Source organism: Equus quagga, chromosome 1, assembly GCF_021613505.1.
Source record: "Equus quagga isolate Etosha38 chromosome 1, UCLA_HA_Equagga_1.0, whole genome shotgun sequence".
NCBI classification, from domain to species: Eukaryota; Metazoa; Chordata; class Mammalia; order Perissodactyla; family Equidae; genus Equus; species Equus quagga.
The window spans coordinates 106,931,055-106,948,992 of NC_060267.1; the positions used below are offsets into that span (position 1 = coordinate 106,931,055).

Sequence of the window (17,938 nt, forward strand, 5' to 3'; positions counted from 1 at the left end):
CCAGGCTCCCTTCCCATTTTGTGATTCTGTGGATGAGGATCAAGGAGGACCTCGACATCAGGCAGATAAATTCCTCTAAAGGGGACGCTCCGAGCAGTGGATTCCAGCAGCCTCCATCCAGCAAAGGGCAACTGCTGCTCCAAAACTTGGCGCATAGAACATTTCTGTGTATAAAGAGATGAGAAGCTGAAATCGCCCCGGTTGTCAGCTTGTCAGGGGAGACTTCCTGGGGCCGACTGGCCTCCCTGCAGACGTCCCGGGGCATTGGGCACAGAGAGCGCTGTCGCCAGCCTGTTCTGAGCTGCCCATGGGCGCTGTGCGTGGGGCCTCTGATCTCCCGCCGCGCCCGGCAGGTGGGGAGCTCCGTCTGCTCGGTGGTGCCCTGTCTTCGTAGAGGGTATGCGTGTGAACAAGCTCTTCTGTTCTCTGCAGTACCGGCTGGAGACCTTCAGCGAGTCCAGGATAAGCGAATGGACGTTCCAACCCTTCACGAGTAAGTGAGTTGTCTGGAGTCAGTTTAATTGGGCACGAGTATGGCCGGGGCTGGGCAAATGTCAAGACTTGTGTCAGCCAGTATCCGTGAATAAGATGCTCTTCTGCTGGGAGCCTCGGTGTCCCCTTCTGCTCTAAGGTGAGAGGGTGGCGCTTCATCTCAGAGACCTTCCAGTGCTGGTCTGCCCAGATGCTTGCTGCCCACGAAGCGGTTTGCAGACGGTCCTTGGGCCACAGGCTGGTGCTGCCCACGGGGCTAGACTGCAAAGGCTACATGTGTGTGCAGGCCTCCCAGGCCACCCCCAGTGCCTCCCTAGGACTCTAGACCCCCAGGGACCCCATTCACTGTGCCATCTCGCCTTCTGCTGAAGCCCACTGGAGGGTTGAATTTCTCTGTGCGGGAAGCTCTGGGCCCACCCTTAAGACTCAGCTCACATGTCACCTCTTTTATGAAGCCTTCCAGGATTTCTTCTCCTGCCACTCCCCTCCCCAGCAGAATGAGTCAGTCTTTTGAGTTTTCAGAGCCCTTTATTCAACTCTTGTCTGAGCACTTACCATCGTGGTTGTGGCTGTGTCTGTCTCCTTGAACAGAGGAGGAGGAAGAGAAATAAGATGATGGGGATGATAGCGATGATAGTTCTTGTTTTTGACGCTGCAGCATGTGCCAGTCCTGCACTGAGCATTTATAAGCCTTCTTCTAGTTAATTTTCACCACCATCCTCTATGGCAGGTGCCACCACTATCCCTATTTTAGAGATGAGAGATTGAAGATCAGAGAGGTGAAGTAACTTGTCTGGAGTTACACAGCTAGGAAGTAGAAGAAGCAGGAATCAGACTCGGGTCTTTCCAACTCCAGTGCTTGAGTGCTTGGCCACAGACTCCAAGGACACCCTTATCTACCCATCCTTGTCGCCCCAGGATCTCCCGAATGCCTGGCACCAAGGGAAGCACCCTGCGATTCGGTGAATAAATGAAGGCTTGTCCTTGTGGCCGTTTCCTGGCCTTACAACAATCCCTCTCTGTGTCAGGTCACTCAGTAGATGGGCCACATAGAGGCGCCTCCCCCCGGCTTTGGGACATCAAGGTCCAGGTCCCCCCGATGTTTCAGGAAGACACCAGGAAGTTCCAGGTCCCTCACTCGTCGCTGGTCAAGGTAACGATTACTGGAATCTTTGCCCTTCCCCCTGATCTGGTCCTCCAGACCCCTACGTCTCCTCAACCTTGTCCTTTTAAAAAGGGAACCCCGAGTCCAGGCTGGAGGTTCATTCCCCAGCTAGCAAGACGCCCACTTCTAACGAAGCTCAGGGCACGGAATGTAGTCCCATTCCCACAAAATCCCACGCAAACGTGGGAGCATCCACACAGCAGACGGGCGACCCATGGGCAGAGCGGCACCGGCTCTCCAGAGCCAGCGTTCACGGCCCCAGCCCGGAGGAGCGGGGTTTTTTGGCCTGACAGTGAACAGCTAGAGCGCTGAATGAGACCGTATAAAATAAAGTCAAAGTGGTGCTGGACTTCTCATGGAAGTCAGCAGGGAGCAGAATTTGCCTTCTGTCCTGTTTTACAGAAATGTAATCATGACGCGAAGTGAGGGTCACCTCACGTGTCACCGAAACAGCCGAGGCAGCTCACGTTATGTTCTCATCCAGCTCCTGACCTTGTCTCCACTTTAGACTTTTTTTCTTTTTCTGAGGAAGACTAGCCCTGAGCTAACATCTGCCAACCCTCCTCTTTTTGCTGAGGAAGACTGGCCCTGAGCTAACATCCTGCCCATCTTCCTCCACTTTATATGTGGGACGCCTGCCACAGCATGGCTTGCCAAGTGGTGCCATGTCCACACCTGGGATCCCAACCGGCAAACCCCGGGCTGCTGAAGCGGAACGTGTGCACTTAACCGCTGCGCCCCCGGGCCAGCCTCTGCTGTAACTTGACTCGCGCTTGTAACTTCACCCTCCGCGTCTTCACAGCGTTATAAGAGGAAGGAGAATTTGAGGGGTCAAGAAGCCGTTCCCCTCTTTTCCCGAGAGTGGAAAGCTATTTTGATTCAATGATTAAAATTCAGTATCTAGCTCGTTACCTTTCACAAAAATGCCGCCCATTTTTTATAGCTTTTGATCCCCAAGACCACGGTAGCTACCTAATGGGCAAAGGACACCTGCCCTTGTGGTTAGCCTGGGAGCGTGAGTGGGGACATGGGACTCGGAGAACGCGTCTCCTTTTCTTAGCATCCAGGACAGGCTGGGCTGGGGCACTGAGGAAATGGTAACATGATCTCCTTGGCTTGGCATTCAAGGCCTTTTGGAATCCTAGTCAAGTGGGAAATGGCCACCTTCCTACCCTGGCCCTGAATGGCTGCTCTCTACATGTTTGGGATGGTGACATCACGGGGATGGGGGGTGGCAGGGTGGTGAGACCAGGAGCTGCTGGTGCTTGGGAAACTCGATCCGAGGAGAGCGTTTCACTTCCAGCAATGCCACAAATGCCATGGGCGTGGGTGCTACAAGTGCAGCGGCTGCCATGGGGCCGGCTTGGTGAGTGCTGTGTGGCCGCTGGTGAATAAACGATAGCGTGGGAGGAGGAGGGCTCCACACGGGGACGGAGGGCTGGGCTGGGGGCCTGGGGCTCCCCCATTGGCAGTGTGACCTCAGACAAGTCATCCTCCCCTTCCGGGCCTCCACGTTCCCACCTGCAAAATGGGCAGGTTGGATTGGGCGCTCCCTACTGGCATTTTCACTTTGATGGTTTGTGATTTTGATTCTTCTCTCCTTTTCTCATCCATCTACAAACACTCACTGAGTACTGCTCAGAGCCAGCCCCGGCAAGAGGACTAAGAGGTCCCTCCCACCAGGGCCCCTCTGTCCACGGGGAGACCACAAGCAACCAGCACGGGGAGTACGGGGCGATGCGTGCCGAGAAGGGGAAATGCAGAGGCTTCCAGGGACCCGGTAGATGGGGGCCTTGCATTCCTTTCCCAGGGCTCCTGTGACACGCTACCACAAACTGAGTGGCTGAAAACAACAGAAACTTATCCTCTTACTGTTCTGGAGGCCGAAGTCCAAAATTAAGGTGTCAGCAGGGTTGGCTCCTTCTGGAGGCTCAGAGGGAGAAGCCACCTTCCTAGCTTCTGCCGGCTGCCGGCGATCCTCGGCTGTAGCTGTTATCACTCCAACCGCTGCCTCCGTTGTCCCGAGGCCTTCCCCAGGCGTGTCTGCGTCCCCTCATGGCCTTCTTATACGGACCCCAATCACTGGAGTTAGGGGCCCACCCCACTCCGGTATGACCTCATCCTAACTAATTACATCTGCAGGGACTGTTTCCAAATGAGGGCACATCCTGAGGTTCTGGTGGACGTAAATTTGTGTGCGGGGGGCACACTGTTCACCCCAGTGCAGGCCCCGAAGCACGCTGCCAGGCTCTCATGGCATCAGCCTTCTTTTCAGAGACCTGCAGGGCCACTCACCATCCCAGGAGGAGGACCAAGCTCCGCACGTGTTCTGAGCCCTCCCCGTTTGTGCCTAGTCCTTTGGACACGTGCTGACCACCGGCCACTGGAAGCTGCGCCCCCCTCCATCCTTCTCTCTGCCGGCTTTCCACCTGCATGAGCTCATTCCTCCACCCACTCACACACCATCGGGGGCCCCACTGCGGCCGCCTCGCTTCTCTCTCCTCCTGTGTCCTCACTCCTGCCATGCGCCTCCTCATGGCTCTCCCAGGGCCCCTCCCTCTGGCCTTTCCTGTTCCTTCCTCCACCCCCTGCCCCTTGTCCTCCTCTCCCTCCCCCCTCAGGCTTTCTCTGGAAGGTCTCCAGAGCCCACGCTGAGCCAACTGGGGGAGCGTAGCCGGGGTCACCCCTGGGGGCCTTCCTAAGCCACAGCTCCCCGTCTCCAGTACCAGGTCCCTCGCCAGCCCACCCCTCTCCCTCTGGCCATGGCTGTTTGGTCAGGGGACAGTCCTGGGGGTCGTGGGAATCAGAGAGGAGCAGGAGAGGCTGACGTCTCAGGAGAAACAGGGCTGTTAGGATGTAGAATCCTTGAAAGCCACAACTGGAGAGGTCCAAAGATACCTTCCACCCAAGCTGCCATTTTGCAGATGAAGGGGCCGAGGCCCAGGGAGGGGAAGTGGCTTGCCAAGGTCAGTAGGCCGGGGCCAGAACCAGGTCTTGGGCTGCCCTCTGCCCACTTCCTTAGGAGGTGTGTTGTGTCCACAGGCAAGGTGCCCCTCCTGCAGCGGTGCCAAGCGCAGGGCCAGGCAGCCCCGGAGGTGCCAGCTGTGCTCAGGCTCCGGCAGGCGCAGGTAGGAGCGGGTCTGCCTGCACCCAGGGGAAGCGCTTGCGTGGGCTGCCTTTCTTGCTTTTCACTGTCTGCCCTTCTGGAAGGCGAGTGGGCACCTATCTGTCTTGTCACTCCTGCGTCCCCAGAGCTCCGTGCATAGTAGATGCTCTATAAATGTTTGTGCAGTGGGTAAGCTTTCCTTGAGGCCTGATATTCAAAACAAGACTAGAAATCATCAGGCAGTCTGTGGGTGGGGTGTAAGCAAGGAGGCCTGCAGGGAGGAAGCGGGGCAAGGAGAGCAAACTTGTTCCTGCTCATGTGGTGGGAAAGGGAATACAGAAAATGACCTGGAGGTGAGAGTCTGAGCTTTCTGAGGATAGGGGCCTGGGCAAACTCTTACCTATAATCATTACAGGGCCTGAATGGAGGAGGAGGCGGAGGTTGGTTGATTGACTAAATGATCAACAAAGGTCAATCTCTGGCCACAGGGCTTTGCAAACAGTGGGCCATTATGTTTTGTAAATCATGTTCTTTAATGTTTTTACAAATCTTTAAAGGGAAATAGGAAACCATGAAGAATGGAACTATCCAAAGTCATGTTGGTTAATGAGAATGTTTGGCTCGTTGAGGCCCAGGCCTCTAACAAGCCAGGAGGTGAAGCTTTGGTGGACTTGTCTAAAGGAGGTCTTTGATTTGGAAAGAAACTCAGATTTCTTTCATTTACAAGTGAAAGAAATCCAATTCAAATCAGCTTTGGTAAAAAACTAAATTTATAGGCCTGTATAAAGGAAAAATTCAAGAGTATATTTCTGGGGTGGCTTCAAGTACAGCTGGATCCAAGTGCTTAAACCATATCACCAGGAATCTGTCTCCATACTCACTCTGCTTTCCTTTGTGTTGGCGTCATTCTCAGGCAGGCTGTCTCTGTGGTGGCAGAGAGGACCACCCGCAGCTCCAAGCTTAGTAACTTCAGGAGAAAAGGATGTCCCTTTCCTGATAGTTCCAACAAAAGTCCTGGGGCGGATCTCATTGCACTCACATGGGTCATGGTCCATCCTTCTGTCAGTCACTGTGGCCAGGGAGATGGAATAAGCTGATTGGCCAGGCCGAGGTCCCAAGCTGGTCATAGCAGGGGTGGGGGCAAGCCTGTGAGCCACGTGGGCTGGGTGGGAGAAGGAGGTTTCCACAGGAAGCTGGGGCACCCGAGGAGGTGGGGCAGGTGGAAGCCATCCAGGCCCAGCACAGTCCACCTCCATGAGGAAGGATTTGGCAGGGGTCGGGGACAGGGGCTCTGGAAGCCACCAGGACCCCAGGACTCTCTGAGTGGTCCTGACGATATGCCCTGTCAGGTGCAGCACGTGCTCAGGGCGGGGGAGCAAGACCTGTGCCACCTGCAAGGGGGAGAAGAAACTGCTGCACTTCATCCAGCTGGTCATCGTGTGGTACGTGGCCGCATTCCAGCGCCGTGGCCTGCCGGGGGTGCCGCGGGACGTGGGCTGGACTGGTTTCTGCAGAGAAACTCCACTGGGTTGGGGTTTCCACAGGGCAGGGACCTGCTGGGAGAAAAGGGTTTAAAGTGACTGGAAAGGGGAGAGGTCCTGGGAAGAGACAGCGTGGGCGCGGGATGCTGGTGGTCTTGAGAGCAGACAGACCCGAGTTCAGATCCTGACATCACCACCTTGTAGGGCAGCAGCCACTCAGCACGCGGGCGTTCCCGTCGGGGAACAGAGTCCCTGCGTCCTAAATTCCCAGGGCCGGGAAGGCTCCCGTGCAGAAACTGTTTCTTCTTGCTAAGCACTGCACAGGTGAGGATGAAGTGAGGTAACAGAAGGGAACTGGAGTCCTTTACTAGTTTCCCATTTTACAGATGAGGATGCTGAGGCGCAGAGGCTAAAGAACTTTCCCGAGGTCCCCACCAGTAGTCAAGCACGCCCTCCAGCCCAGGTCTGCCTGATTCCGACCAATGTTCTTAACCTGACGTGCCGCGTCTTCCGTCCCTCGTCCTCTCACTTCCAGGAAGAACAGCCTGTTTGAGTTTGTGACTGAGCACCAGCTGGACTGCCCTGCGGAGCTCCTTGCCAAAGCCAAAGGGGAAAACCTTTTTAAGGATGAGAACACGATGGTAAGGGGGGCTCAGCAGACTCCCACAGAGGAGGCTGGCTCCTCCTCCCCTCCTGTGAGGCTGGGTCTTCTGGCTTTCTGTGGGGTGCATTCATTTGGAAAGACAGGCTGGATGGGAACAGAGCTGCCCCTGTGGAACAGAGGCTGCTGGGACCCCATAGGGCCAGGTCTCTCTTGAATTCCACATCCTCAACCTTTCCTCCCTCCCTCTCCCCTCACTCCTTCCTCCTCCCCCCCTCCCCCACAAACCTGGAGACCCTCCTCCTATACCAGGCCCTATTCCAGACCCCAGGGATACCACAGAACAAAATCCCTGCCCTCAGAGATCTCACAGTCTGGTGAGGGAGAAGAAGATAATAACATTTTCACCACAGTGTCAGATGGTGATAGGGTCGGTGAGAAATACACAGGCAGGGTAAAGAGACAGGAGGGGTGGGGGGATGTTTCAGCTGGGAGCAGGGAGTGACCCTGGCAAAGAACTGAACCCAGTGCAGTGGGGGCGTGGACCACGTGGCCTTCAGAGCAACGGTTCCCAGCGGAGGGAGCAGCACGACAGAGGCCGTGAGGAACAGCAGAGGGCAGGGGGGCTGGAGGGCTATAAGCCGGGCGGAGAGAGGAGCTAAGACACGAGAGGTGCCAGCAGCCAGATCAGGAGGGTCTCGTAGGCCAAGAGTCAGCAAACTCCGGCCCTTGGCCTGCTTTTATAAATAAAGTTTTATTGGAACACAGCCATGCGTGTTTGCTTACATATTGTCCGTGGCTGCTTTCCTGCTGCAAGGGCAGAGTCGAGTAGTTGAGACCGAGACCCTATGGCCCACACTCTGTCCCTTTACAGAAGAGATGTGCCGTCCCCTGCTGTAGGCCTTGGGGGCATTTGGCCTTCACCGGACATCTGAGCAGGCTCCTTGTGCCGTTTTCTCTAAGAGGGCCAGGCGCTCAGCCTCCTTTTATTTTTTTACAGTATGTAGCCTTCTCGGATGGGCTTCTTTCATTTTGTAATATGAATGTTTAAAAATTGAGATATAATTGATGTAACATTATTAGTTTCAGGTGTACAACGTAATGATTCCATATTTGTGTATACTGTGAAACGATCGCAATAAGTCTAGTCAACATCCATCGCTGTACATAGTTACAGTTTTTTTTCTTGTGATGAGAACTTTCATGATCTATTCTTTTAGCAGCTTTCAAATACACAATACAGTATTACTAACTAGAGTCACCATGCCATACATTACATCCGGGGACTTAGTTATAGCCGGAAGTTTGTACCTTTTGACCCCCTCCACCCACTCCCCTTTCCCCTGGCAACCACCAATTTATTCTCTGTATCTATGAGCTCACTTTATTTTTTAAATCTCACATATAAGTCACATCATATGGCGTTTGTCTTTCTCTGTCTGACTTATTTCACTTAGCATAAGGTCCTCAGGGTCCGTCCATGTTGTCGCAAATGGCAGGCCTTCCTTCTTTATGGCTGAATGCTATTCCTCAGCCTCCTTTCTTCACGCTAACCACTCCGGCTTCCTAAAGGCTCACCTCAGGCATCAGCCGCTAGGAGGCCTGGCCCCACCCCAAGCCCCAGTTAGGCGGCAGCAAAGCCTTGCTGGGGGCCGAGTGGCTGCAGGTGAAGGAGTACTCTCTCTAGAGTCTATAGACCCTCTTTTTTGTTGGAATTCCTGAGGCTGGAATGTGGGTGAGCAAGGAGACCCAGGGGTTTAAGTCCCACCAGCTCGCTGCAGGCCTTGGGGCCCCTCCCTCTCTAGGCTTGTTCTCTGTGGGAATCAGGGAATCTGGGCCAGGGCAGCGAGGGCGTCCGCGTCTCTCCCTGCAGGTGTACCCCATTGTGGACTTCCCCCTGCGGGAGATCTCGCTGGCCTCCCAGCGGGGCATTGCCGAGCACAGCGCAGCCCTGGGCTCCCGGGCCCGTGTCCTGCAGCAGGTGAGTGGAGTCGGGGCCTGGGGCCATCGGGAGGGCAGGCTCCCGGGCCAGCTGGGGCTCCTAGGGCACTGTCTCTCTGGTCACATAAAGGAGGAAAGGGGGTGTTCCCTTTGTCGGGAGGCTCCTTTCTGAGAATGGCAGGGAGGACAGACGAGGAAGCTGTCAACTGGGGGTGGATTGAGGGGAGGAGACTCAGTTTAGGAACCCGGGGAGCACTAGGGACAGACCTGAGGCCAGAGTGGCCGAGGGCACAGAGCAGAGCATTTGGGGCCTCGGGGGCAGGCGGGTCCGCTGGACATGTGAGAGCTTTGGGTTTTTATCCCGAGAGCAACAGGAAGCAATGTGGCTCTGTGTGATTTTGCTTCTAACCCCCTGGCTTCGGAGAGGGGAGGGAAAGCTGGAGATCCAGGGTCACAGGCAGGGTCCTGCCCCCAGGGCACTTCCCGAATCCCAGGCCAGTCTTCTCCCAGCATCCACGGCCAGGGATGGCCTGGTGCTGCATCCTGATGGCCACCAGGTGGCGGTGGTGCCTGTCGCGTCCCCAGGAGCTGCTCTGAGTGGTGGCCTTGGCAGCAGCTGGGGCACCTGGAAGGAGGATGGGGGTTCTGCCAGGGAACGCCCAGCGCCCGAGCTCCGTGAGGGGGTCTGTCAGCGGGGCCTGAGTTTTACAGGCTGGCTCATGTCCTCGTTCTCCCGTGTCCCACGGTGGTCCTGGGCCGGTTACCTCCTTCTCCTTGAAGTCGGGATTCTCACCTGTGAGCAAGAGCCTCTAGCCCCGCCCCGGAGGGTTCCATAGGGATGAGGTAATTCGCTGTAAGTGCTGGGACCTGGTGCTCAAAATGTCCCTTCTCCTTCTGCTCCCTTAGCAATGAGTATTTCCCCTTCTCTCTCTGCACATCCCCCCTATTTGCAGATAGAGAGAGAGCAGGATGCATTTGATTTAAAATTAGTAATTCCCATCTTGGAGCTGGAATGGATCTCTGAAGTCATGGAATTGGGGCACTGCGAACTCACAGGCCGGGCAGAGCTGGGTGGCAGAGCCCCCTTATCCAAAGGGGACCACCACTCAGCTTTGTGTAGGACATGGGCAGAGATTCCAGACCTTCTGAAGTCCAGATTTTTATATGAAACCTTCTGATATTTCGATATCGAGAACGAAATTCTAAAAATGCTAAAGACACTGTATGGGCAGATGGCTGGCTTTGGCCTCTGGGCCATCTTCAGCTACCCCTGGTCTAGTCCAAACCCAAGACTTTTCCAATAAATCAGAGGAGGCTCAGAGAGTGCAAGTCATTTACCAAGGTCACACAGCTTCTTAGTGGAGGAGCGTGGGGGAGAACCCAAATTTCCCATCTCCAAGCTAAATGTATAATTCACCACATTCAAGAGACGCAAGCGCCTCTTTGAAAGCCAGCGAGGGTTTGCAGGGGTAACAGCCATGGGGGGCATTTAGGGCCTTTTCCTTGGGCCAGATTCTTCAGGGACAAGTCAGTTACCAGCCTAGGGCCTGCTTCTCAGCGGCGGCACCCACTTGTGGCTTTGAGGCCCTCTCTTCCCTTCCCTGGGCCTCAATGTCCTCATCTGTGAAAGAAGAGAGGTTGGCCCTGGCCCTGGGTGGGCTCTGCAGAAGCAGCTCTGAGAGGAGGGTTTGTGTGCACGTCATTTATTAAGGAAGGGCTCCCAGGAGAAGCCAGGAAAGGGGTGGGGGCGTCGGGGCTGGAAGAGGGGGGGGCCAGCCTCTGCCCACCCCACGGGAGCTCTGAGGGTGAGCCTCCCTCAGCCGCTGTCGCCTGGAGGCGAGGGAGCTGGGATTTTGTTCTCTGGCACCTTCCAGCCATGGCACATCCTCCCAGGGGCTTTCCGCTCGCCGTGTGGGCAGAGAGCTCCGCACAAGGATCTCTTCTCTGAAGAAGCAAGTTGAGCTGTGAGCAGCAGAGCGCGTAGAAGTGGTGAGGGTGGATGTGCATAAGCAGATTCGAGGGAACCTGGGGGCACGAGAACGATGTCCACGGAAGACCCCAGAACGGTCTCCAAGGGTGCTTGCTCACACTGCACTAGTGTCCTATCGTGTGGGTGACAGCGAAGAGCCCAGATATTGAGGTATCCGGGACTGGGAAGAGGGAAGGACATGATTTTAGCAGCTTGGACACTAGTGGTCGCCCTGGGCCTGTTTTGCTTCCGAGGCTGACAATTTGCATCCTTTTTGGACCGTCGTTTGGCAGCTGGGAAGTGCCTGCCTGAGATCTAGGCTGGAGGCGCAGGCCTCGCTCTAGACCCTGGGGCTCCTGGGGCTTTTCCCCTAAGTGCGGCCCTGTCTCGGGCAACACAAGCCATTTGCGAGCCAGTCCTGGAGCAAGGAAGGGGCCACCAGGGCAGACGCACGTTTTTCCTTAAAAGGGAACGTAATGCGAGAACAGGCCACGTCTGTGAATCTTTTTCCTAAATTGTCTTTTGGTCCTGGATGTGTAGACAAAGATTCAGGCTGATATTTTGTTCAGGATGGAGAAGTTCGCGAGTGGACTCCAATAGGACGAGGCAGCTGGCGTGACACTGGGCCTCACTGTTACTCTCAGATCTGGAGTCTCTCATCCCAGGGGCGTGACCGCCGTGCACAGACAGACAAACGGCCCATCATAAGATAATTGCTTGATGGCGTTTGATGTCCTGACCCATCTGTGGTCTCAAACTTAGAGACCTTTCGAATCGGAAGCAGATGGGGGCAGGTCGGGGTGGGGATGGTATTGCTGTGCTGGCCATTTTTTTTTTTTTTTTGAGAAAGATTAGCCCTGAGCTAACATCTGCGGCCAATCCTCCTCCTTTTGCTGAGGAAGACTGGCCCTGAGCTAACATCCGTGCCCATCTTCCTCCACTTTATATGTGGGACACCTGCCACAGCAAGGCTTGATAAGCGGTGCCATGTCCACACCTGGGATCCAAACCGGTGAACCGTGGGCCGCTGAAGCAGAACGTGTGCACTTAACCGCTGGGCCACCGGACCAGCCCCACTTGATGTTAGTAGGAAAGTCTGGAAACGAGTGGTCCTGACTGCACTGTCCAGGCTTTCTGAGCAGTGATGTTGGCTCCCATCTCCTCTTGCCTCTTAGTTCCCATTTTGGGTCCTCTGTACCAAAATGTCAAGAAGGGTCTTCTATCTTTTATTTCCAAAATTATCACTTGGAGACCAATTTCTGGCATACGGAGAAAACTCAGTGTCACGATCTCATTTGGTTGTCAATGACTCTGTGACGTAGGAGTTTTTATCCCCACCTTACGGATGAGGAAACCGAGGCCCAGAGAAAGGAAGTGCAGGACCACACAGGAAGCTTCATGGAAAATGCATGCCCTGACTCTGGGTCCCCTTCCTGCCACAATGTCACGCTGCCCCTCCGCTGCCCCTCCAGTAGAGTAAGGAGCCTGCTTCTCGAAATCCCCTCCCTGGCCTGTTTCCTGCTTTGCCCTGGGGCCTCTGGACCATGCCCTTCAGCGAGAGGACTTGGGGCTCTTCCCCAAGGAGGGGAACTTCCTGCAAGTAGGAGGGTCTGACTCTGGGCCAGCCGTGCCACCTCCCTCTGGTTTGGGATCCCTAAATCTGAGTCTAGGACAGGGGAGCAACAGGTGCAGAAGAACGTAGGGGTTTAGACATAGAGCCTGGCCCACAGTGAGTCCCCAAGAAAGCTTCGCTTCAATGACCAGGAGTAACTTTCCTATGTCAGCCAGGTACCTAGTGGTCCCTAACAAAACAGTACCACCAGCTGACGGAGTTGGGTGTGTCAACAGGAGGCCAGTGTTCTCTCCCAAGGCAGGGCTGCTCTGTTCTGCGCAGGGCCCTGAGATTTTGGAAGGTTGTTGAGTAACTGCTCAGAGAAGGGGCCAGAGAAAGAGATTTTAGGACCATTTAGTGAGGGGGGGGGGGGGGGGGGCGTGGTGAGTACCCCGGGCTCTTAGCTGGAGGTGGATGCTGGGGAGGAGATGTGAGCATTAAACAGATGGGGCTGGACCTGCGTGATTATCCAAACCTGAAATTCCATGAGCCCACAGGCCTCAGTTTCCCCTTTTGGAAAAGGAGGGGAATATTTCAGAAAGGCTTTTCTCAAAGGAGGGTCGATGCACAACCCAGGGTGGGGGGAGGGAGGAGTCTGAGGAAATAGTCTGAACCGACCCACTTACTTTGAGATTTCTTTGGTGTCAATGTTTGGTGGTGCCAAATTTCATTCAAACTGTAAATCTACTTCCTAATATCTCCATGGTTGTTTTAATATTAGAAATGTTTAAAATGACTTTATCCTCCACCTTTCACTGCCATTCTTTCCCCCTATCTAAAAATTAATGCTTCTGGAAGGTGTCCTGTTTGGCTGGTGGCTTTTCATACATCCTAGAATGCCCCTGGGGATACCTGTTTCCCTCCTTTGTGAAACCCAGAATCAGATGGTGGCTAAAGATGAGAAGTCGATTTGGGCCAGAGCTTAGGGTATGTGAAGAAGCATAGTAGGAGATACATCTAGAGAGGGAGATGAGAGCCAAAATGCCAACTCCAGAGCATGAACTTCTTCCCTTGGGTAGTAGGGAGCTACTGAAGGTTCTTGAGCAGGTGAGTGACTTGAACAGAAGGCTGAAGTTTTTCTTGGCCAATTGTTTCCTCAGCGCCAGACCATTGAGCTGATCCCCCTCACAGAAGTTCATTACTGGTATCAAGGAAAGACTTCTGTCTACTACGTGTATGGCACCGACCACAAGGTGTATGTGGTGGACTACCCCGAGCGGTACTGCTGTGGCTGCACCATCATCTGACATGGCACAGCTGTCTCCCGGGGCTGTCACTCATGTGCGCCAAGGAGGACAACCAAGGTCTCTGAATTCACTAGTTGTTGACTGCAATGGACAGTCACATACTAACCCTGGTATGTCCTTCCAGAGAACTCAGCTTATTGTCTGTCAAGCCACAAGTCTTTCCGGAGCCCCTCGGTGGAATCGTCATGCGTTTAACCCGAGAATTCATCTACGCACGTTCCTTTAGGACAAATAATTTAAATGGCGGGGTTTGCCCCGGTCTCCAAGCTCGTGTCCCAGTGAGTGTGTGGTTTGATTTTGCTTTTCCCGGGTCAGCCTTGGCACTGGTGTGCCTCTTCTGGTGGGAGTCTTTGGCCAGGCTGAGCATTATGGAAATGTTTAAAGATACACACAAATTGGCTGCCCCTTCGTGCACACCAAATATTGCCCTTAGGCATAGCATACCAAATTCCGCCACCCCCCCCCCCCCCGCCCCGGCCCCCCGCGTTCTGTGCGTCAGGACTTCAGACACAGCCACGGGGGGATGGCTTCTCTTGGCTCCATGATGTCTGGGGCCTCACCTGGGAGATTGGAAGGCTGGGGTGGCTCAAGGGCAGGGGCTGGAATCATCTGAAGGCTGGTTCCCCCTGAGATCTGGCGGTTGACGGTGGTGGTTGGCTGGGACCCCCCCGGGGCCATCCGCTGGAACACCAACACGTGGCTTCCCCATGCAGCGTGGGCTTCCTCACAACGTGGCAAAGGGTGAGCACCCCTCAGCCACAGCCCAATTGAAGAAACAGAGATATACTCCCTAAATGGAGAACAAACGTGCTGTGTTGGGTCGACTGAGGGTCTGTGCCGATCTCTGACGTGGCGCCTTTGCAGGGGTACATTTCAGAGAGTGATTTTGGACGTGCAGGTCCTCACATCACGTGCTGGCCTTAGAACCTGCCCACAGAGTGGGATGTGACCTGGGTGTCCTACGCACCCAGTCATGTGCCGGAGCTCCCACCTGGTGCAGCCAGCCTGGGCGGGTGGAGGGGACACCTTGCAGACTGAATACCCAGGTGGCTTCAGAGGGCTGGTGCAGGGCCAGGCGGGCCTCTGTGAACCTGGCTGTGGGTAACCAGAGGCCTTTGTTGTCTTATGACACCTGTCCCCACCGATAAGGGGATAGGCACACCCCGAGAGGGCCAGTCTGTACCCTCCTGATCCCCAAGCTCCTGCTGGCCTGCAGCCCTTGTCCCCCATGGGGTGAGAGGGTGTGGACATAATAGGCCTGGCTGGGGGGACTCGGGGAGTCTGAGGCCATCCCCCAGGGCATCCTTGACAAATGATATGCAAATGAGCACTTGCAGCCTCACCTGCTGCTACTCCAACCCCAGGGTTCCCCGTATTCTCTTCGGGTGTTGCTGTTTCCCCGAGTTTGGCTGAGCTGCACACTGCTGGGCCTAGTTGACAGGAGCAGCGGGGTTCAGAGGGGTGTCTGGCGCCCTCGGGACTGCATGGAAGACAAGGGGGACCCGACTGAGAAGCAAAGGGAAGTGACCTGGGAGGCCCTGAGACACCTGAGCCCAGCAAAGCTTCCAGGCTCAGATTTCACCTCCTGCTCCTGCTGCTCCCAGCCAATGCCAAGGGCTCTGCATGTGGGGGAGCCTGAGGGCAGGACGATGTGCATCCTTTGGTGGGGTGCACTCTGGTCCCTGGGGACAGAGCCTGTTGGTGGCAGAGAAAAGAGAGAGGGTTCCCCAAGACTTCCCACCTGCGCTTCCTCCTGAAGCTCTGTCGTGCTCAAGTCTGGGAGGCCAATGCCTCTGGCCTTCCATGTCACAGGGGATGCTTCTGCCTCTAGGGGGCGTTGTGCAAATGGAAGGCACGGTTTTTGGCTGTTGCAATGATTGGAAGCAACACTATTGGCATTTGGTGGCTGGAGGCCAGGAATGCTGATGTCCAGCAATGCTTGGGCGCGTCCGACAATGGAGCGGCCTCCACGGCTCACACGACTGCTGGTGGCCCTGATGTTCACGTAGAGCTCAGGTCTACAAAGTCGCACCCGCTAGTCCGTCCTGCGGTGCTCATTTGTTCCTTAGCATTCACTCTGTTCCTCGCCTTTCCTTCACGTCTCCTTTGAAATGGCTTCTGATCCTCTCACTTCTCTGAAGTGCAAGCTTGTAACTCTGACGACTTCATTCTGCCTCCCAGCGCGGTCACGCCTGAGCAGTCGCAAATTGAAATACACAAATTAAGAAAACGACTTTCTTCTCATTTCTCCTTTGTATTTCAGTTTGAGCATTAAATTGCTTTTAAAAAAAATAATGGTATGTAAGTGGGCTATAAATGAATTTCATTTTAGGATAAAAAAGGAGAATTGAGTGTGTTTAGGTTGAAGCCCACTGGCCCACACGCACTGTTGGCTTTGAACCCAATGAGAAAATCCAGCTGGAATGAAGTGGGTCCAAAGGGACACTGTTCCACTGGGGCACCAGTGAGCCACTAGCCCCAGGACCCCTTAGTTCTGATGGTTCTGGCAAAATCCCACATGAATCCGGGATCCTCCAGCCGTCTGATAACTGGCGCGTGTTCCCCTGCAGTGTTATCTGTGCTTATGAGCTTCGCGGCAGCCAGGATATGACTTAACTTGCTATTTTTTGCCCCTCTCTGTTACCCTGGGGCTGAGCTGGCTGTTACTCTGGAGCCCGAGACCCAGTTGAAGTCACTTGGGGGTAGAAAGCAGCAAGCAACGACAGCCCTAACTCAAAACTGGGCACCACGGTCGTGGCTCTGGGCCTGATTCATTTTGAATTAGAAGAACATCAGACCCAAGTTTTTCTTGGTTTTTCTTTATTGCTCCGCCGAAGGAGGACACCAGCCCTGTCTTTCACCAGTCACTGACAGTCCCTGGTCTCTGCCAGGTGGCCAGAGCCATGCTGGGCTTAGCGGGGGTTTCACGGAGGTCTGAAGTCTCTGCTCCAAGACTATAGGATAGCAGGAGAGTCTGTATATAAGCAGAGGAAAATGAAAGAATCAACGTGAGAGGGAGCTTGATAAGATGAGGATGCGTAAGACCTAAATTGGTGGTGGTGGTTACAAGTGACAGCAACTCAAATTGTCTTAAGCAGCAAAGGTCATTGATTAGCTCTTATACCTTAACAAAGTTTACCAGCTTCAGGGATAGCTGGATCCAGGCATTCAAAGGATTTTATCCCAACATAGTCTCCCTGGTCCTCCTGCCCTCTGCCTTTCCTATCTGCTTTGCTGTCTTTTGATGTTGCTCTCAGCCGGGCTTTCCCCGCCTTTGGCAGTAAGACAGCTACCAGCAGTTCCAGAATTTCATCCTATGAGCTCAGTGATCCCAGAGAAGAGGGTGCTATAAGGTAATTTGCCAATGAGCTCCCACAATGGTCCCGGGGAAGGCTCTCAGTGGCTTGTCCCAGGTCACATGCCCATTCTTGAACCAATCTCTGAGCGGGGAATGCAGTGACTGAATTGGTCAGCCTAGGTCACATGACGTCCCCCCTGCCCCACCCAAGGTAGAGTCAGCCTCAGTGAAATCAGAAGGAGGACAGGGTGCTGGCTACCTGTCCACTAAGGGGCAGGCAGAAAGTGCTAGATTTATCCATGATGGCATTCTGGAGTTTCCTGTGTACTTTGACATCTTATACCAAAGAGGCGAGACTTCGACTGGGTCCTTGCCCTGCCTGAGTCCTGCGTTTCCCTTCCCCGTATTTGCTGGGGTTGCAGAGCTGCTGTGCCTCTGCAATTTGACTATCAAAAATGGGAATATGGACTGGGGCTGGCCCCATGGCTGAGTGGTTAAGTTCGCGCGCTCTGCTGCAGGCGGCCCTGTGTTTCATTGGTTCGAATCCTGGGCGCGGACATGGCACTGCTCATCAAACCACGCTGAGGCAGCGTCCCACATGCCACAACTAGAAGGACCCACAACAAAGAATATGCAACTATGTACCGGGGGGCTTTGGGGAGAAAAAGAAAAAAAATAAAAAAACAAAACAAAAAAATGGGAATATGGACTGACCTTGCGCTTACTTCCTGCAGGTCTCAGGGAGGCACGTGGTCCTGGAAGTGATGGTGTGTGTGTGTGTGTGTGTGTATGTTGCATGCATGGTGTGTGCCTATGTGCATGTGTGTGTGTGTGCATGGTATGCATGCATCGTGTGTGTGTGTGTGCATGTGTATATCTGTGTGTGCGTATGTGTTTGCCAGATGGGGAGGATCACTGCTGAGAAGGTAAGAGGGACTTCCTCCCCCCACCTAGGGTTCCTCCCTTCCCTCCGGGTCCCCGTCGTTCTCTGTGATTCCCAACACCTCAGCCTTCACCATGCGGTCA

At 54.6% G+C, this 17,938-nt stretch overlaps 1 protein-coding gene across 1 annotated transcript in view; it reads left to right on the forward strand.

Moving 5' to 3' along the window:
- SSUH2 (ssu-2 homolog) overlaps positions 1 to 17,493 on the forward strand; it is a 65,272-nt gene extending 47,779 nt beyond the window's left edge. The window contains exons 6-13 of the mRNA XM_046684145.1: positions 433 to 493; positions 1,521 to 1,645; positions 2,961 to 3,023; positions 4,700 to 4,785; positions 6,113 to 6,205; positions 6,780 to 6,885; positions 8,719 to 8,826; positions 13,468 to 17,493. Of these exons, the coding sequence (XP_046540101.1) occupies positions 433 to 493; positions 1,521 to 1,645; positions 2,961 to 3,023; positions 4,700 to 4,785; positions 6,113 to 6,205; positions 6,780 to 6,885; positions 8,719 to 8,826; positions 13,468 to 13,614 (789 nt within the window). The 3' untranslated portion in view covers positions 13,615 to 17,493. The remainder of the gene's footprint in view (positions 1 to 432; positions 494 to 1,520; positions 1,646 to 2,960; positions 3,024 to 4,699; positions 4,786 to 6,112; positions 6,206 to 6,779; positions 6,886 to 8,718; positions 8,827 to 13,467) is intronic.
- The last annotated feature ends 445 nt before the right edge of the window (positions 17,494 to 17,938 follow it).